General features: G+C 42.9%; 1 protein-coding gene across 7 annotated transcripts in view; it reads left to right on the top strand.

The window, feature by feature from the left end:
• Positions 1–18,312, top strand: part of MCF2L2 (MCF.2 cell line derived transforming sequence-like 2) — a 181,291-nt gene that overhangs the window by 11,348 nt on the left and 151,631 nt on the right. For 2 of the 7 annotated variants that reach the window (XM_040613217.1, XM_040613218.1), the window contains exon 1: positions 11,033–11,374. The exons of 1 other annotated variant lie outside the window; for it this stretch is intronic. In XM_040613217.1, the coding sequence (XP_040469151.1) occupies positions 11,233–11,374 (142 nt within the window). In that variant the 5' untranslated portion in view covers positions 11,033–11,232. Of the gene's footprint in view, positions 1–11,032; positions 11,375–18,312 lie in introns of those variants that run through there. 4 more of the 7 variants (XM_040613221.1, XM_040613220.1, XM_040613222.1 and 1 more) reach the window with 3 other exon arrangements.

Here is an 18,312-nt window from a genome sequence, read left to right on the forward strand (position 1 = left end):
TTGTTGGACAGAAGCAGAGGAGTTTGTTAGTGATATTCTGTGCCCATTCTATCCCAATATCTGCAATAGCAGCTCTGCCTGTCCCACACTCCCCTGCAGAGCTGGGGTGCCACCACCACGCAAGGTTTCCCCAGTACAGTCATGAGAAGGAGGAGAGATGACACACAAGCAGTCATCCTCTGCGTCCTCCTCCATCCAGCAGGACACCAGAGCAGGGCTGCTGCCTGGGGAAGGGACAGTGTGTGTCTGTTGGCCTCAGGAATGGCAGCTGTGCTGGAGCAGCTTTGTCCACCGCAGGGGAGAGGGCAGCAGAGGGCACATCAGTGCCATTTTGCACTGCAATTTCTATTGATTTTCAAGGCCCCTCAAGTACAAAGTCAAGCGATTTTGTATTTCTTTCTCAGATCAGCTGAAAAGTGAGGTGTTATGGTTGGACAGAGGAGCCTCACTCGGTCTCCAAGAGATTTTATGGCACTGCAGGGTTTGGTACCCAGGAGTTCCTTCCTGTTGATAAAGCCCCATCCAGTGAGATTCAGATGGTCCCCATTGCTGCCTCTTTTGCTGAGGAGGCACGAGAGGGCACAGGAGTGTGTAACCATGTCTGTGCACAAACCCTATAGCAGCAAGGCCATTTCCCTGTTCATGCTACAATAGCATCAAGGTGCAAAATACCCAGACAGCACGAATTCAAAGAAAGGCATGGTCTCCAGAGATAAATAGCCTGTAAGATGAGTGCTGAACCTTTGAAAACTGTGGTACACAAGTTCTCCATTTAAGCTTTTCATCTAAACTGGGATACACTAGAGAAGGACATCACTTGACTACATATGTGTAATTCTTGATCTGTTTAGGAACCATAGTTTAAGTCTTATGTAAAAGCCATTTCTCTATTTAAGAGTAAGCACATACCTTCATCTTAATCTCTAGAAAATATAAAAGCAAGCCTATACTTATAGCAGCTTCTCCTTCAGTAAATCTGAGCGTCTGTTGTGATTTTTATAACTTATTTGAACACTACAAGAGTTACTAAAAGTCATAAACATCTTCCAGGAAATACAAAGATTAGAAATATATACCTCACAGGAAAATAAGGCTGGTATTGGTATGATCATCCTCACGCCTCAAAGAGCAGTTCCACAGTACCCAAGCGGAGATGGTAACATTCAAATGATAGATCAGGCATGAGTTAATCTAGCAAATCTAAACTACACATCAGGAGCAGCAGGAAAAAGCAGCTGAAAACAGCATTACACAGAGCATAAGACAAAGATGGACTAGGGGTCCTCTTAAATGGCGTAACTGGAGCATTGGGTGGAGAGTGTGTTGGTGGGAGCCTCAGGTAAAAATGTTCTGGCAGTTAAGGTTGATTAGTGCAGTCAGGATCCTGACTACATGCTGCTGCTAAATGCAAAATATTTTCGCAGTATAACCCATATGCTCTAACATACCTGCCATGTCCACTACCAGTCTGATATTTGGGATCAGTCATTGAGCCTGATTTTAAAACTGCTTGTTAGGGTTTTGGGTTTTTTTTCAACAAACTAGCTCATTCTTAGCAGTTTCAGTTCAGCAGCCTTCACTACCAGGCATGCTGCCTCTGAAAGTGTACATAGTAGTAATTAGCCTGACACAAATGACACTGCAAAACTTTAATGGGCAAGATGCTGTTTTAAAATACAGTGTTGAAAAGATGGAGGTATCTAGGAACGATATAAAATAGAGAAACACTGTGTGTGCCATGTTCAAGGGTGCAGCCAAGAAAGGGTTATTTCTTGGTATGTCGCCTTTTATTTTCCAGCTTTACTGTAGTAATTGCAATTGATCTTAGACAAATTGTATGATTACCTTGAGATTCAGTTCCCAGCTGAAGATTTTTTCCTTTTGCTTCATTATTTGTATTAAGATTTTAAAGTTAATTGGTGGATTCTTATGATGCTTCTGAAGTAATTAAAAATATTGCTCTATTTTTTGCACAGTTGATTGCTATTCTTGAAGCAAGTATATTTAAAACAAGAGACAGACAAAAATATTGTGTAGAATTATGTGAATTTATGTTACAAAGGAGCAGCAAAGAAAAGGCTAAAGTGGGTGTGAAACTATTATATCCCCACCTGAAAAGCAGGTAGCAATTAGGAGTATGTGTTATCACTAATAGTGGCATGGAGAACTGCTACAGGGCCTGTTCCAAATAAGCTGTGAAAGAGATACCAGCTGAAAGAGATTAAATAAGAAGGTAAGTTTTCAGGTGTGGAAGGAAATATAAAAGAGGGGCTGGAAGGTTATGTGCTGTATGGGTAACCTGAAAGTTGTATGGAAGGTTTGTCCGAAGATTGAAGTTTGTATGCTGTGTGGGATGCTTTAAGTGTGTGTAGGAGGGTGAAGGCTACCAGGAAGCTGGAAAAGCTGCATGGGAGACCTGGAGGCCAGGCAGGTGGCTGGGAATGTGAGCTGAGTCCAATGTTATCAGCTTGTGTGGCTTGGAGACTTAAGAAAGACAGAAAAATAATTACTTGTAAGAGTTCCTATGGATATTTCAGAGCTTAGGGTTGCAAGCAACAACTATTGTTTATTCACCAGCACATTAAACAATTAGATTCTCTTTTAGGCAGAATGACTGTAGATAGTAATTTTGTGGAATTAGTTGTTAACCTAGAGCTCTTGGAGCCTTCAGGGTTATAGGAGGTGGAAGAGAAAGTAAAGACTTTAGATATTACAATATCTTAAGAGGAAGCAGCATTTGAGAAGAAGCTGCTTACTTTGAATGTCTTTATATCACTTAAGAATTAATGTGAGTGATAGGTTGGCTTTCATATGTTCTCCTGGGTGCTATAGTTGCCTTTTAATGCTATCTAGAAGCACTGGTTAGATGAGCAGGGTCTGTCTTATGGCGGTGTTGCTCTTTGCCAGGGTGTGGAGTCAGCTGGCACGAAAGTCCTCACAGTAAGAGGTCTCTACCAACTGACTGCATTAGTGCAGAAGCACTGGGAGCTGGAATCCCTCTTAAATCAGTGCAGGCTCCAGCAGATGTGTCATCTACTCACTTCTTCTTCAAGTGGTACATATGTACTGATAATGTGCTGTTCAACCTTCTTTGCTGCCTGTATGCAGCATGCCTCTGTCAGTATCTTCAGAGCCATGCTGTGAGTACAGCTGATTGGAAAGGGTGCTCTGCTACTGAGACAGTGCTGGCAAATATTTCTAGTTTGCAGGTGCAGGAGAGATCACGCTGATCTGTCAGTGTTGCTATAGAACTTTGAAACAAGGACTGGATACCTCTGACTCCAGGTGGTACCAGTGAAAGCATAGGTCATTAGTACCTCAGAGAGTCAAAAGTCCAGTGCAGACAGACTAATATTTGGGTGCAGCTAGGAGGATGGCATGCTACTTCATCCTTGTGCCCCCCCCCCGTCCACTTTGAGGTCACCTCAACAGTGAGTCACTTCAAATGCTGAATCTGATGTGGTTTCATTCTTGACAACAGAATAATCCTAATTGTGACTCTACTGCTTTTAGCTGCTTTCAAACTATTTTGCTGTTGCTTCTTTAAGCAGAATGTCTTTGTACGTAAAGATATCCCTCAGTATAAACCAAGTCTGAAGGGTTCTCGAGCCAGTGGGAGATGTATGGATATCTGCTTTTAGCACATTCATCCCCAAATTTTTGCTTTTGTGGGGCAAAACTTCAGGTAAAATACTTCCTATTTACCCTCTGCTCCCCCCTTCTTTAAATGGTTCTCAGATGCATGCTCAAATAAAACAAAACAAAAATATTATTCTTAAACTATATCCTTTTATTGGCAATTAAATGGGAAATTGCCTATTTCATGGGAGTCACAATCTCTCTGTGGTACGAAAGTGCTCAGCTGAGAATCACTGGAGAAGTACAAAGCATTATCGAATGTTATATTCCATGCAGTGGATTTATGCCTATTGGGACTAAGGTCCATAAACGGATGTGGGATTTAGATGTGTTTTACTGAGTTAATCTGTGTTGGTCAGCAGAAAGCATTTGTAGTGGGGTTTTCTGGCAGGCTAAAGAGCAATTTTTTTTGTACCTCATCAGAACATGGCACCACTCAGCTTTAGGTGATTTTAAGCCCATAGTACTGTTGAAGTCGAAGCACTGTCTTTAATTTGTTGGCTGGCGGTCTGGCCTGGTGCAGGCAGTGGTTAACACATCCCAGCGTGAACGCTGCATGTCCTTATAGTGGGACACTTGAGTTGACAGGGAAGGTCTTTGTGCATTGGTGTGATATAGCGGAACCCTTGCATTGCATCTTGTAGGACAAGTTATCTCAGATGCAGCTCTACGTTTCTGCACATGAAGCTGACTTAGAAATCTTATTTTTATTGTGTGGACATACTTGCCTGTTGGTGTATATGGTCCCTGGATAATTTTACGCTTGCAACAAAAGGAAAGACAGCTTTTATGCTCAAGCTTTGTCTGTCCCAGCTGGCTCTTTTCCATATCATTTTAGCAGCTCTTGCTTCGTTTTGACAGAGGATTGAAACTCTTGGTTTCCTGTCAGTTTTCCCTATTATAAGACATTACAGAATCAAGACAGATTAGGCTGATGAAAGCCAGTAATTGTGCTCACTGGGGAGGAGAGGAAGAGGGTTGGGAGTGTGGTTGTGTGTGGTGAGGCAGTGTCTTGGTCTTGCTGTGCTCTGGTGTGTGGTGCAGTACTCTGGGTGGGGAGGAGGTAAATGAAGTGTACATATGATGTACACTGATGCACATGCTAGCAGTTTATCCATATCTTTATTTTTTCTGCTACATGCCAGACTTTGGTGTAACTTGGGAAATCAGCCTGTAGATGTGTCTTTCTAGAACCTTATAATCCATTACAGCTGACAGTTTAAAGACAAAGCTGAGGAGAGCAAACTGGGAATGCCCATGGGTTCAGTCTGTGAGTGGATATGAGGAAGGAACAGTTCTGAAGCATCGTGCATTGAGCAGGACAAATTCCTACTGCTTGAGTGTAGGTGTATGCAAGTGTCCAGCTGTCCTGTGTGATTGCACTTGTGAGTGCGCAGAGGAAAGTGCTGCAGTCTTTCATCTGCAGGTGCCCAGCACTGAGGAGCTACCATGTGGGCAGGTCCTTCAGGACAGACCTCTGGTTTCTGACAGCAGCCCTGTCACGGAAAAAATAAGACCATGCACTTCACAGTTGCTAGGCCAGAAGGAGTAACTCCTCTTTGACTGATTTTTCCCTGGAAGGATGCAAACGTTGCCCTTGGGGATGTGAAAGGAGTGTGTTTGATGTGTATCTGCCAGCTGAGAGGGCCCAATCTGTCAAAGCCTTGGTGTTAATGAAAGGCTGGATAGGAGCTCCTCTTTCTTTGTGAACTGCTCAGAGTAACTGAGTGAACCTCAGTGCACAGACATGCAGACAGGAAAAAAAAAAAATCAATAGTCCCTAAAGTCCAATATCCCACCCTACTAGTAATGATGTTGAGTGTTTGAGAGATGGCAATAAAATATTGGAAGTGCCTTTACTGTACTTTGTAATGTGAGAAGCTGTTTCTTCCTGTTCAGCTAATGTTTGGCATGTGTCCAAAAGCCTTTGAGTATCAACAGCCCTTGTGATTCTTACAGATCCTATTTTTATCCTTGTGTCTTTCTGGTTCTTCTTTATCTGCTTCAAGTTATGAATTGCAACAACAACAAAAATGCTGTTTCTGTCAGGGGATGTGCACAGCTGCTTCTCAGAGAAAGAAGCTGTCCTGGTGGTCTTGGCTGCATGGATCCAGCAGCTGTTTTGCAGTCTAAGTGCTCCAGTGGTTGGTTGCAGGGAGAAAAAAGGTGAAGGAGAGGAGGGAAAGAAGAACAGTGCAGGGCTCTGGGTGCCAGCGAGAATCAGGGTTACCATCACACTGGAGGTAACTCGGTGTGTCAGTGGCAGAGTACAAAAAGGAGAAAAGCATGTCCCTGTCTTAATGTCCAGAAACTTTCTTTTCCAGCACTTATGCTACTGCTGGAGGGCAGTGGCACAAGGACCGTGCCTGTGCATCCACCTCTCACATGCTGCACGCGTGGTAAGGTGATCATGGTGTTAGGGAGTGTGGGAGAATGATGGCCTGACATGCCCAATTTTATGGATCACAACCTCTGGGTTACCCAGTAACTCTCTCATCTGTTCCTTTTGCATTTACTTGTCTTTCATTTTATTCCACTTTCTCTTTAAGCCAAGAGCAATGTTTTGGGTATGTAATGCACAGCAAGGCTTTTAGCCTCACTTAGGCATTTTCATCATCAAGACTGGAATAACTTGGCATCCAAGCCCAAACCCTGGATCTAGCTGCTTTTTACTCCTGTACCAGTTACAGATTGGTAACTTTGGGAATCTGTTTATCTTGCCAAGCAGATGCCTAGCAGAACAGGAATGCATTCTGTTTGTGCATAGCTGCAGAGGTCAAGAGAGCTAGATAAAATAAACCCTGCAGGTGCAACAGCAAGTCTGGCCCACTGCTTGGTCTATGAAGTTTCCACTAATCTCCTGATCTCCCAGATTCTCCAATCCAGAAGTGATGGCACTGGTGCTTATTTAGTTTTTTTAAAATAATGATGGTAATGGTTCTTGATTAGCCCTGGATGCCTACAGGGCTTTGAGATGGCAACAGAAGTTCTTTTGGGGTAGGTTGTCTTCTGATCTTTGCTATACTCACTCCTGCTTTTGGCAGCTTGTGTGGGAGCAAATGTGCACCAACAGTGGCAGAGTTCTTGTTTTCTGCTGCTGAAGGTGACCAAAACTGTTTTGCTTGTCAGTTAGGAAATCACTTTAAGCAGATCAGTGTAATGAGATTCTGAAGCCATATGGCACTGGAATTAGTGCCTTCTAGTGCAGTAACTGCATGTTGTAATTGCAACAGTGCTGTATGCTAAAAGTAATTTAAAGAGCAGAGATTCCTCTGCTAGTTCCTTTAACTCCTTGGGGCTTAAAACAATGCCTGGGATGCAGCCCTTTATTAAAAAAGGAGGGGGAAGGAGTGGGAGTCCTGGTCTGCTTTTTATTAGCTGGAACAAAATAAATGGAAGTTAACAGAAAAGACCCGTTTCCATTCTCTAGCTGAAAAGTGGAATGGATGTAACCTGTAACAGCACTAAGTGTGCTCTGAAAAGAAACCTTTTTTGTCAAGCTGCCTTGTGGCTTATCAGATTCATGACTGGGGTGGTGGGAAAGGCAGAAAGAAGGTCACCAAGGTATATGCAAAAGGAATAGTGTGTTTCAGCACAGCTATCTAAGAACACTTCAAATGTAAGATAGAACTTCACATTAAAAAATAGGAAAATTGAAGCTGGGGTTTCAAGAATGAAATATGGATATTTTTCTTAGCCTCCATGTGCATAACCTTAATAGTGTAATTGGATTTAGATTCCCCATTTCTCAGCCTTGTAGAATACTATATATAGGTGAGGGGAGCTGCTAGTCTTCATGAATAAATAAGGTATCTCCTGATGATCTCACTGGGTTGGGGGTTTTTTTGGTGGTTTCTTTTGTGTGTGTGTGTGGTGGTGTTTTTTTTTTTAAATCATTGGTGGATAGAGACAATTTTTCAATCACATCTACTTGTTGGTTTGATGAAGTGTAAGAACTTTGATGGTTCATACAAGGCTCTATGGGAAAAGCTATGTCTGTTTCGACTCAATTGTTTTAATGACTGGGGGGGTAAGTTGCAGAGAGTGTTTTAGAGTATTTTTTCTGTTGCCTCACTTACACATGCAGCAGAAGCAGACTTCTCTCCCTATTTCCTTTAGCACATAATGCTGTTTCCAAACTCAATTCTTTACTTTTCACCAGAAATAATGTCCATTGGGCCCAGCACCATTGAGATCCAATGTGTGTGTTGCATGTTTAATGCTTAATGTGGTACCAGCCATTGGAGCGCTTCTTTTTTGAGGCAGAAGCATGTTATTTCATGAAAAGAGGTATAGGGCTTAAAGGCAAATTAGTTAAATCAGTTTAAATTTATTGCAGTCCTCTGGCTATGCAGTCATGACAGCAAGCACTTCCTAGCAAGCTCCAGTTCCAAGGTAAACTGGTATTTCTAATGGAACTGCACTAGTTTCTAGTTTCTCGGTTTGTTTTGGTTAATGGAATCTCTGGGGATATCTGGGTAGTTGGGATTTTTTGTTTAGTTGTTTTTTGTTTGGGTTTTGGGTTTGAGTTTTTTAATTTGTGATGACATTTTCTTACATGGATTTACTTGCTTATTCATTGACAGACCAACCCAGATGATGTTGCTAGGCGATGCTGGCAATTCATGAGTAGGAAATGTCCTCTTCCTTAGCTTTTCCAAACATTTTGCTGTGGCTGTCTGGAGCAGCAGGAAAGTAACCCCCTTCTGTTCTGTGATCTATGGAGAAGACCCAAGTAAGCATGCTTGCCATTTTCTGTACCTGCTCCCTCTACTACAATCTTCTGCATGCAAAGAGCATAACTTGCTTTCAGTCAGACTGATACCTTTTAACTAACAGAGGAAAATTGTGAAGAATCTGTTATCCATGCTGAGTGCATGTTTGGTAACGTTATGTATGAGTGTTCCTGCAAGCCAGCTCTTGCAGCAACTCCTGTGCAGACAGATCCAGTGCAGTACAGAAGTGGTCATTTGTGTGGTAGGAAACAGTGCAGGTCTTAGTGCTCCCATGTCAAAGGTTTCCCATATGTCAGGAGAAGCTAGCCCAGCTGCCTGTGAAATGTGAATGAAATGAAACTTGCAGGAGAAGAAACAGATCCTTCTGTCCATCCATCCTAGTTCTTGCAGCACAGCACTCAGTCCTTGAAATAAACATCATGTACCTGGTTGCTAAATGCATAGCAGCTACAGTCAGCTTTTTGTTTTGTTTGGAGTTGGGTGATGGCAATGGTACCCCAGGCATCAGAGATGTGTATTTAGCGTTGTAATGCATCAGTGTTTCCCAGGGAAAGATGTTTTTTAGATAGTTTTCCTGGTGTGTGCTGTGGCTACCTGTGCTTTGAAAGTTCACACCTAGGGCAGATACCTTCTTGTCCCACTTTCAGCATCAAATCTCCCTGCCTTGGAACAGAGTGTCTCATAGATCCTCCTGTTGTGAAGCCATGTGGACACCAGTGGGAACAGTGTACACGAGGAGGGAGGATGGCAAACAGAAGGTATTGTCACAAATGCTGGATTCTCCCTCATTGTATTTTTATATAAGGGCAAGGTCGAAGTGCAGTTATTCTGTTTCAGACATACACATGAACGTGTTGTCAGAAAAGCTTATTTTCCAAGGTACATCGTGTTTGCCTGTATGTGGAAGGACACCTTGAGGCCCTGTAACGAAAGAAAAGAGGATGGAAGAAAGGCTTTCAGATAAAACTGCTGGGTTGTGTTTCTAGTTTTCTTATCTCATGATGACAGTTTTCTACAAATTAATTTTGCCTTCTGTACCACTGTTCTCCTTATCTGTAAAATATTTCAGTCCCCTGGGGATTTCTGTATGGAAGCTCTAATAAGTATTTTACAAATGCTAATGAATCAGGCCACCCAACAGCTCAGTACATCATTGTCCTCGCTTAGCAGGTAGGGTATTGGCAAAGAGCAGGAGGGTGACAGCTTTATGCCATGCAGCAAAGCTGGAGTGGAAGGGAGCACAAATCTTTCCATTTAGGAGTGGAAATCCCCTTTATAGTTTCCTTTCATCAAAAGGAGAGGTTCTGAGACTCCCTGCTCCTCAAGTCTGGTAGCTGTTTTACTCCGTAGTCAGTTTGTGCATGCTGGAAAGCTTGAACAGCTCACTGGTTGAGGAGCAGTGGACCTGGCAGGGGAGAAGCTGCAGAAGGTTGTGGAACGGGGAAGTAGGAGGGTATTGACTTCTGTATGCTTCAGGCATTCATGCCAGTCTATTTAGTTATTCACCATTTTAGTAATGGCACTGTGTGAGGGTTTTTTTTTTCTCCTGGGCATCTTTACTCCCTCGAGTTTAGTCTCTGATTTGTATTAGTTAGGCTTCTCCTTTCCCACTCCATGTCTAGGGATATCAGATATGGTCTGAGAGGGCCATGAGCTGAAGGACACTGGATGCAGCTATGTAAAGTGCCAACAGGTGGTAGTGACTGAAGCAGAGGGAGGCAAAGGTTCTCCTGGCCTCTGTTTAAGATCCTTGGAGGAAGCTTGTTCTGTGCTCAAGTCCCTGCAGTTGAGCTCTGGGTTGCAGCTCAGCCCTGATTCATTAAGTTCTCATTGTATTCTTTGCCCTGTCACCAGTACTGACCTTGTGCCTGTTCTTGCATCTCCTGTGCAGTCCCCTCCTGACCCCAGGGAAGGCTCCTTTTTATTTCACTGCATCAGGATTGAGTGCTCCCTGCACTCAGTTCCCCAGTGCTAGTTTCTTCCCAAGACTCTCCGATCAGTGAGTTGTATTATAGTAATTATTCAAAGGTGAAAAAGCCCCTTCAAAGGGAAATTTCTAAACATATGTTTCAAGTCTCTCATTTTGGTGTCAAACTGATGGATCAAACTTTTTTTAAAAAAAATAAACTGGGTGAGGGGTTGCACAGCTAGCAGAGCATGTCTGACAGCAGTGTTTTTCTTCTGTCTTCTATTTGCTACTGTGTTCATTTAGATTATCAGATCTTATGAGCAGGGACCGTGCACAGCAGCAGAGGGCTTTTCTGTACAGTTGCAGCCTCCCAGTAACTGCCGCCAGACATATGAGTAATTGGTTGAGCAGCTCTGCAGAGCAGTCTCCTTGTACTGTCCAAGCTGAAATGCAGAAGTAAAAAAAAATCATCTCGGTGATGAAGAATCATAAAATCATAAGCCTGAAAGGGACCAAAACCTATGAAGAAAAACCTTTTCTTAAAGAAAAATTCTTTGTGAATATATCCGGCATGCTCTTTAGGAGACATTCTGTGATCTTGCAATATGCTTCTGGGATCTTCTCTCTTCATTGCTGCTTATAAGATAGCTTTAAATTAATGATAAGGAAGTCATTCAGGCCATGGGCTGTGCTGAGGTTCACAGCTTTCATTCTGAATGAGAGAATAAAGTAAACTGATATTGAAAGCAAGGAGGGAGAAACAAACGCAGTCAGTAAGCCTATAAAAGCCTTAGCCAATTGCAATGGCGAACATCCTGCTGGCAAGGGTGACCTTGAATGAACTAAGTGGGATAAAGTCACCAGCCTGGACTGACGGCTGAAGAATCAGGCTGGATTCCAGCAAACCAAGAGAGCAGATTCCTGGCAAGAGTCTCCTGAGCTGTGGCAATGGCTTCACGATGTCGGAAATGTGGACAACAGGTGCCCAGGAATCCACCTTTCACTGCCGTCCGGATAACAGAAGGAGAAATGAAATCTTATCATGATTTTATAGGAGGATGCATTAGACTGGAACGCATGACAAAGAAAGGTATGTGCAGCATCTTTAAAAGAAATAGCATCTTCTCATAGTGTTAGCTGCATTGCATTCCTTGGAGATTTGAAAAAGATTATTTTTCTAATGCTTTGAGGAGTCAGTGGTAAATAAAGACAGCTGGCTGGGTTTGAATGTTAACTCAGGTATAAGTGCATCATTTTACTTGGCTGTATATTTCTGGAATATTTCCAGTGATTTGACCTGGAGGAGTTTAAAATGAATGCTAGACTCATTCTGAAAAACGTTTATTTTGCTTGAGTGTTAGACACTGAGGTTTCTGTATATGTCTGGAGCAGGTATTTGATGTGAATGTAAAATACTTTTTTGAAATGAATGTAAGGAGTTGGGGCAGTGGGTTTCATGACCCAGCTGACTCTGTCAACCTGTGCTCCTAAATTATGATGTAGAAGGTTGATAATTTTTTCACTGTAAAGATTTTGGTTTCACTTTACTCGTGACAAACTTGGACTATCAAGCTTTATGTGCTCTGCATGGGTCAGTCTGGGTACAGGGCAGTATTCTACTCTGAGTGGGTTGCTGGTGTCCTGGCAATTTGTGCTAACTGCATGTTAACTCTGAAGTGGAGTGGTGGTAGTTGAAATCTAGGCTGTTGACTGTTCAGTCACACAGCAAGATTGCTGAATCATAGAACACTTTTTCTGTGTCATTTGAGAGAAAGATTAATCAAGGAACCCTTCGGGTTTTTATTTGCTCTGTTAACTTGAATAAATACTTAGCAAACCTCAAATCCAGAACTTTATAACATGTTCACTAGTATGTGACAAAAAGATCCCTGAAAGCATGCAATGTGATTGTACTTTCAGGTTGAATTGTTTATTATGATTTAATTGGCTCTTCAGCAAAGAGAGTTGCATTTCAATCTGGTAAATCGAGAATATTCTGCAGAAAAGAGGTGGACCAGAAGCAGGTCATCTGCTGGCAGCTACTGCTTACAAATTGGGATTTGCAGATGCTTTCTTTAATAGGGCTCTAATGCACAATGCCACAGTTTGAAAACTGCAAAGCCAGTCCATTGTACCTCTGCTTCTGTTGGCCATCTACCCGTGCTGATTTTTGGGCTCAGTGCCTACCTATGTGGTGCTGTATTTGGCTGACCTTTCAGTAACTCTAATGTTTCCAGTTCCAGTCTTTGTAACGAGGCATTCAGAGTTGTGTAGCATGGCAGAAATATCTGGTATCTGAGCACAAGAGAGAACAGAATTAATTGAAGTTCCTTCCTGACTCTTTGATCAGGTGCTTCCAGGTTGCTTACGGCTTTGGGGGCCTGTGGGCCTGCTGGAGGCAGAGCTCAGGCATCTGCTGTTCTTTTTCTTCCTGTAGGTAGGGAAGGGAAGACACTAGGAAGAGCTTTGCCATGGTTACTGTTCCCAGGGAAACTCTGTCCCTGCTTCTCCTGTTGAGAGATGACCTGGCATAGTATTATGGGTGGAAATCCTTTGGAAAAAAATTTTCTGCTAGAGAATGGTGTGTCAAATCAGTCTGAGCCTGTTGCCATTTTGTAAGGCAGAAAGCATCTTTGCTGTGTGTGTTTTAAATTTGGCAAATGAGGCTGCTGGAGGGGCAGAAGTTAGGTTATTGTTGGGGTCAAGTTCCTTCAGCTTGCGTGCATCAGAGCTGTGTTCTGTGAGAATACACCAGTGACAGCTCTGCATGCGGTGATGATGTTAGAAGGGGGCTAAGGAGCTGGCAAGGTGGCACGGGAATTTATACCACCACCACTGCCTGGGTTCTTTTCTCCTGCTTTGAACTGACTCTGTACTCATTTCTTGCGTTGTTTTGGCCATAACTTTCTGATCTGTGAGGTGGAAGAAGCGGGAATTACCTGCCTCCATAAATATTGGATCCTGGTGATGTAGCTATGACTATCCTTTGAAGCTTAGACAAGTTTCCCTTTGCATTAGGTGTTGCATAAACACAGGGAAAGAAAAATGGTCTGTCCTGGAGGACTTGAACTTTATCTGCCCCATCTTGCTAGTCCTTTGTTACTAGCAAAAATTCATTGACAAGCTCCAGGGGTGGATGTGTGCCTCTTTCTCAGACTGGCTCTGTCTAAACATAGTGGCCAATGCAGGATCTCTGTGGCACGTTCTGACTTGACTCTCACTTAGGGGTACGCTTTGTGCAATGTAAAGACCTAACTGGAGCATTGTTGAGGACTAATTGGCTAGTGCTTACTCAGTACTTCAGGCGCTCCAAAGTATGAAGCATTTTGCACATACAGGCCACATCTATGGAGCCCTGCGAATATTCTGTGGCAATTTTATCTCTTGTACTAAATATTGTAATGAGAAGAGATGGAAGGCACCCAGGTAACTACAGCAGCAATAGAGACCATGTGGTTGTGGTCAGGCCTGCAGTGACCCGCAGGTAGCCTACCTGCCATCAGCAGTACCCCATAGCAAACAATGCTGTGCCAAGCTAATCCAGCTCCTGGATCATGCAAGTTCAAAGCTTCCTTGGAATCAATGTTATTTGTTTTGGTGAGTGTTTGAAAGTGTGGTTGCAGCTTTTTGTTCATGTAAAGAGGTGAAAATAGTGAATGCTTATGGAAAGGAAGTGCTGCTGTGGGGGGCCAGTTTGAAGGATGGTTTCCCTATGCTATGGCCATGTGATGACTGCTCAGAGTTCTACAGCCCTGGTTCCCTGTAACAGCCAGAGGAAGGACCTTGCTGTATGAGCTGGCCTATGGGTGCTGAAGTCCCCTCTGTGGTCTAATGTACAAATGGTGCTATTTTGAGTACTAGTATATGACCTTGAGACTCTTCCTGGGAGCTGCAGCTCCAAGGTGCTATAACTGACATATGAGGGGAAAGAGCCCCCAGAAAGCCAGGCAAGAAATGTGGCAGGGACTCCAGTCCAGATTTGATCCTTCTTGTAGTAGCCCTTTCAGTTCCTCACAAAAGAGACACTGAAGCTGAAAGCGAAGCTTAGCCTCTTGTCATGAAATGCATCGTTTTTTGTACAGTGGCTCATGTACCTTTTCAGCACTGACATGACTATTCATGTTACCCAATTGCTGGTTAAAATCTTTTATGCTTGAGGACACTGCCTGCTGAACTGGCCCCCTCTGTCCCCAGATGCTTTTAATTAGTCTGCCATGTTGTGATGCTCGTGTCCTCCAGTGGGACCACACATCTACTGGGGCTTTACATGGATGGATGAGCATTGGCTGGTTAGACTGTATTTTTGCATGCTGTGGAGCTTGAGGCTGCATGCAGATTATATATTTTAAAATGAATAAATGTGTGTTTTTCATCGGTGCTCAAGGCTGGTGGCTGCATAAACCAGGGTAATGAATCTGCAGATACTAAGGAGAATGCAGCTCATTGCTGAGGCTCTTCAGGATTTTGCTGTTGCTGCAAAACCAGGCAAGACTCTCCTTGCCAGTAAAATGGGGACATGCCTCTTGTACTGACAGAGTACTGATTTTGTTTTTCCGTAGGACAGAGGCATGCTGCAGTTCGGTCTGCCCAGTAATCATGGCTGCTTGTTCTCAGTTCTGCTGCTGCATCTCTCTTACTGCTGGAAAAGAAAAGCGGTTTTTCAGATCTATCTGTTCAGGGAGAAGAAGGGACTAAGTATTGGAAATGGTTTTAGAGCAGTTAAGGATTTATAGTGTTATCTTGGGAAGGAAATCCCAGCTGAATGAGTTCAGGTTGGAATTTATTGGACTTCTTGGAGCTTCTCCACCTTCAATACTGAAATAAATGAGAAATGCTGACCTTACCATAAAGGTGCTTGTTACTGGGGAAAGTGACTGTTGCATGAAAGACTGAAATCCTCAGTGTAAGTAGAAGGTATTTCTAAACCCCTTGAGACTCAGTCACAGTGCCTCCTTGTGCATAGCTCAATTTTTCTTGTATTTGCATTCAATACCTATTCTCTTTAATGTAAAATGCTACCTAGGGAACCTGGGATAACTTTAATCTGGCTCTCACTGCAAAGAAAATAGCTAAAATAAGATATACTGTTTTCCATAGAGGTTTTTCTAAGAAAAGATCCTTATCTTAGATGCTTCTGTCTCTTTTCACCTGTTCCCATTGATATGCAGCCTGGTCTGCTGCTATTGAGCTATACTAAACCCTGTTGACCTAATCAGAAAAGTCTAGAAAATGGTGATGAAAATAGGGAAAGCATAGCTTGATTTCCATTTAAAATTAGTTTTGAGAGATAAGTAGTACTGAGAAGATCAAGAGAACAAATTCTCAGAGGGCAAGTTATAGCAGAGGCCTTCTGGGTATTTATGTTTTTCCCTTCCTCCCACGACAAAAGAATAAGAAACAACTTGGTGAAATGGAAAAGCATTAAACACAGATAGACAGATTGCTGTAATTGGTAATGTTTTGTTAACTTGTGGGACTTATTACCACAAGATAATAGCTCAGTTTGCTTTTTTTGTATTGCCTAAATTGCAGTGTAAACTGGGGAGAAGATTTCAGCGGAATGTACAGGGAGGTTGGAGAGGATCTGTGCAGAGCTCTTCCTGGTTATGCTCACAGAGCTTATTGTCCAATTTCAGCCAGTTCTGCTGCTTTAAGCCCCGCTTAAAGATCCAATTCTGCTGTGCTAGTATGTTGTGTACAAATTGTGCTGCTTCCTTATCTGAGTCCTGCTGTGGATTAGCCTGCCCAGTGAGGTTTCCGAGTCATGGACTCTCCTCCTTCACCACCTGGATGTTATCTAGCAGAATTACTCATGCTGAAGTATAAAAGAATGATAACTAAAGCTTGTTTGTAGCAGCCCAGTCTCCTATATGAATACTTGGGCTATGCCAAATGTCTTGTTGCACAGATTTCTGATACTGTTAGTTCATTCCATTTCTCAAGGGCAAGCATAAAAGTCATCCAGGCTTTTACAACAGACAAGAATTATTGACCAAACACTTCCCCCCTCCACCCCCCTCTTTCTAAGCCAGGATGTGTCAGCAACTCTGTTCTCCACAGAGACATCACTTTATTCATATGCAGAACCTTTTCCTGTGAGTCATTAAATTGGGCATTGCTGAATTCAGGCAATTTGTCTAAACTCTTGAGTCACCACCTTGATACAGTGTGCTGCTGTAGGGGCCTCTGAGGAGCCAGGGTCTACATGACTAAAGATCTGATTATGAAATGAGGATACTGTTAACTAGTAAGGTCATCCTCTGCTAGCATTGGGGAAAAGCTGAGGTGAGATGTAAAGGAATGGGATACTTTGTTCCATTTTTTTTCCTTTGCCACTAGACTCAAGAAGGGAGATCTGCCAGAGAAAGGATGAAACTGGGGGCAACTAACAATTTTTTTAAGTCAAAACCACAATAAGATGGAAATTAAAGTGAGAGCTTTGAAACTGAAGCCAATTTCTTTGTGTTAGGCCAGCTGTAGGGGAAACAGTGGATTTGCAGTTGCCTGGAGTCTATAACATAAGATTAAAGAGCTAAATGCTAGTTTAATCCAATTTCTGTGAACTTCTTGTGTGTTCAACAAGTCAAACACAATGAACCTAGCGGCCCCCCCTGGTCCTGCAGTGGAAGAATCTGGGAGGAAGATCTCTGGGTTAGAGGCACTTGGGTATGAGCCATTCCTTGTCATCTGTTGGGACCCATACCCATAGGTGTGAACACACGAACCTGTGGGGGCAGATGCTTGAGTGGTGCAAGTTATTTCAACCAAACTGGGGTGTGTTATAGCAGCTGAAGATCAGGGGCATTTATTTTTTTTAAGTAAACTTCCATATGTACGGCAGATGCTTACCAGTAATGAAATCTGAAACTTCAGTATTAGTCTATTCATTATGCTGTATGCTGATGGGGTAATATTTGACTTGTACAAATATTGTTCTTCTGAGAGGGGCACAATTAAGCCTTTTCAGCTTGGCAAAGACATTTTACAGATGCACACTGAAATTACCTTTACTAATCATGCAAATGAAGAAGGTCTAAAACTTGTAAATCTAGTTTATGAAACTGGAAGTGCTGCCTGATGAGCTTTCCTTTGAGCATGTAGTGGACTGAGAGGAATTTCTTGGTGCCTCTTCTATGGTGAGTTCATTCCTCTCTCTATCTCGGGAACCCAGCATAAAGTTAGTGATCTATGTTCACTTGCAGGGTAGTGTTTAGTCTTCTAACTCCACAGCTGGATCTGCTACTTGTACAGCATCTCTACACAGAGGATTAAAATTACTTTTTCAGAGTGTAATCTGGTGCATTTATCAACTGCTTATGCTGATGTGACACTTGTCCATAACGCTTTGGAGCTTCTTCCACCTCTGCTGCTAGAGTGGATGAGTCTCCGCAGGCAGGTTGTGAATGCTGCCCGGAGAGGGCAGTGCACTACACTGACCTTGGCTGGGGAACTCTGCTGTGAGCTGGGGCTCCCACAGGAGATGAGCTGGGTCTCGGTGCGTAACGAGGCTGTTTAACTGCGCAAACAGAGGTGGAAGTGAATCTTCCACCCACAGCATCCCCACCTGAGAGCAAAACACATCTGCAGTGTGAGGCAGATTTTGATTGTAAATTGGTTATATGTGAAAGTTTATATCAGTACGGGCAGCAGAGAGTAACATTACACACTCACAGCTGGTAAATTCATGTGGTTAGCATGCAGTTTAAGAGAGGCTGGGGAAAGAAAATGCAATGTAAAAACATACTGTGCGTCTTGCTGCTCTTGTAGTCCACCTTTATCCCCCTAGTAGTACCTGTCTGTAACCCTACAGGTGTCTTAAGGTTTCATACTTATCTCATACCTAGCATGGTGATGCTCTATTTTGATTTGGCATTTATCTGTAACTACATATAAAATTCTGTTAGTTTTCTCATGCTGTACTATAAACACTGTGACGGTTTGTGTTGGTTGGCTGATAGGGGAAGGATGGAAACACTGGTTGTGTGTTATCCTTAAGACAGATCCACTCCAATAGCCTGTCTGTATGAC

The sequence above is a fragment of the Falco naumanni genome, chromosome 13, assembly GCF_017639655.2.
Source record: "Falco naumanni isolate bFalNau1 chromosome 13, bFalNau1.pat, whole genome shotgun sequence".
Lineage (NCBI taxonomy): Eukaryota > Metazoa > Chordata > Aves > Falconiformes > Falconidae > Falco > Falco naumanni.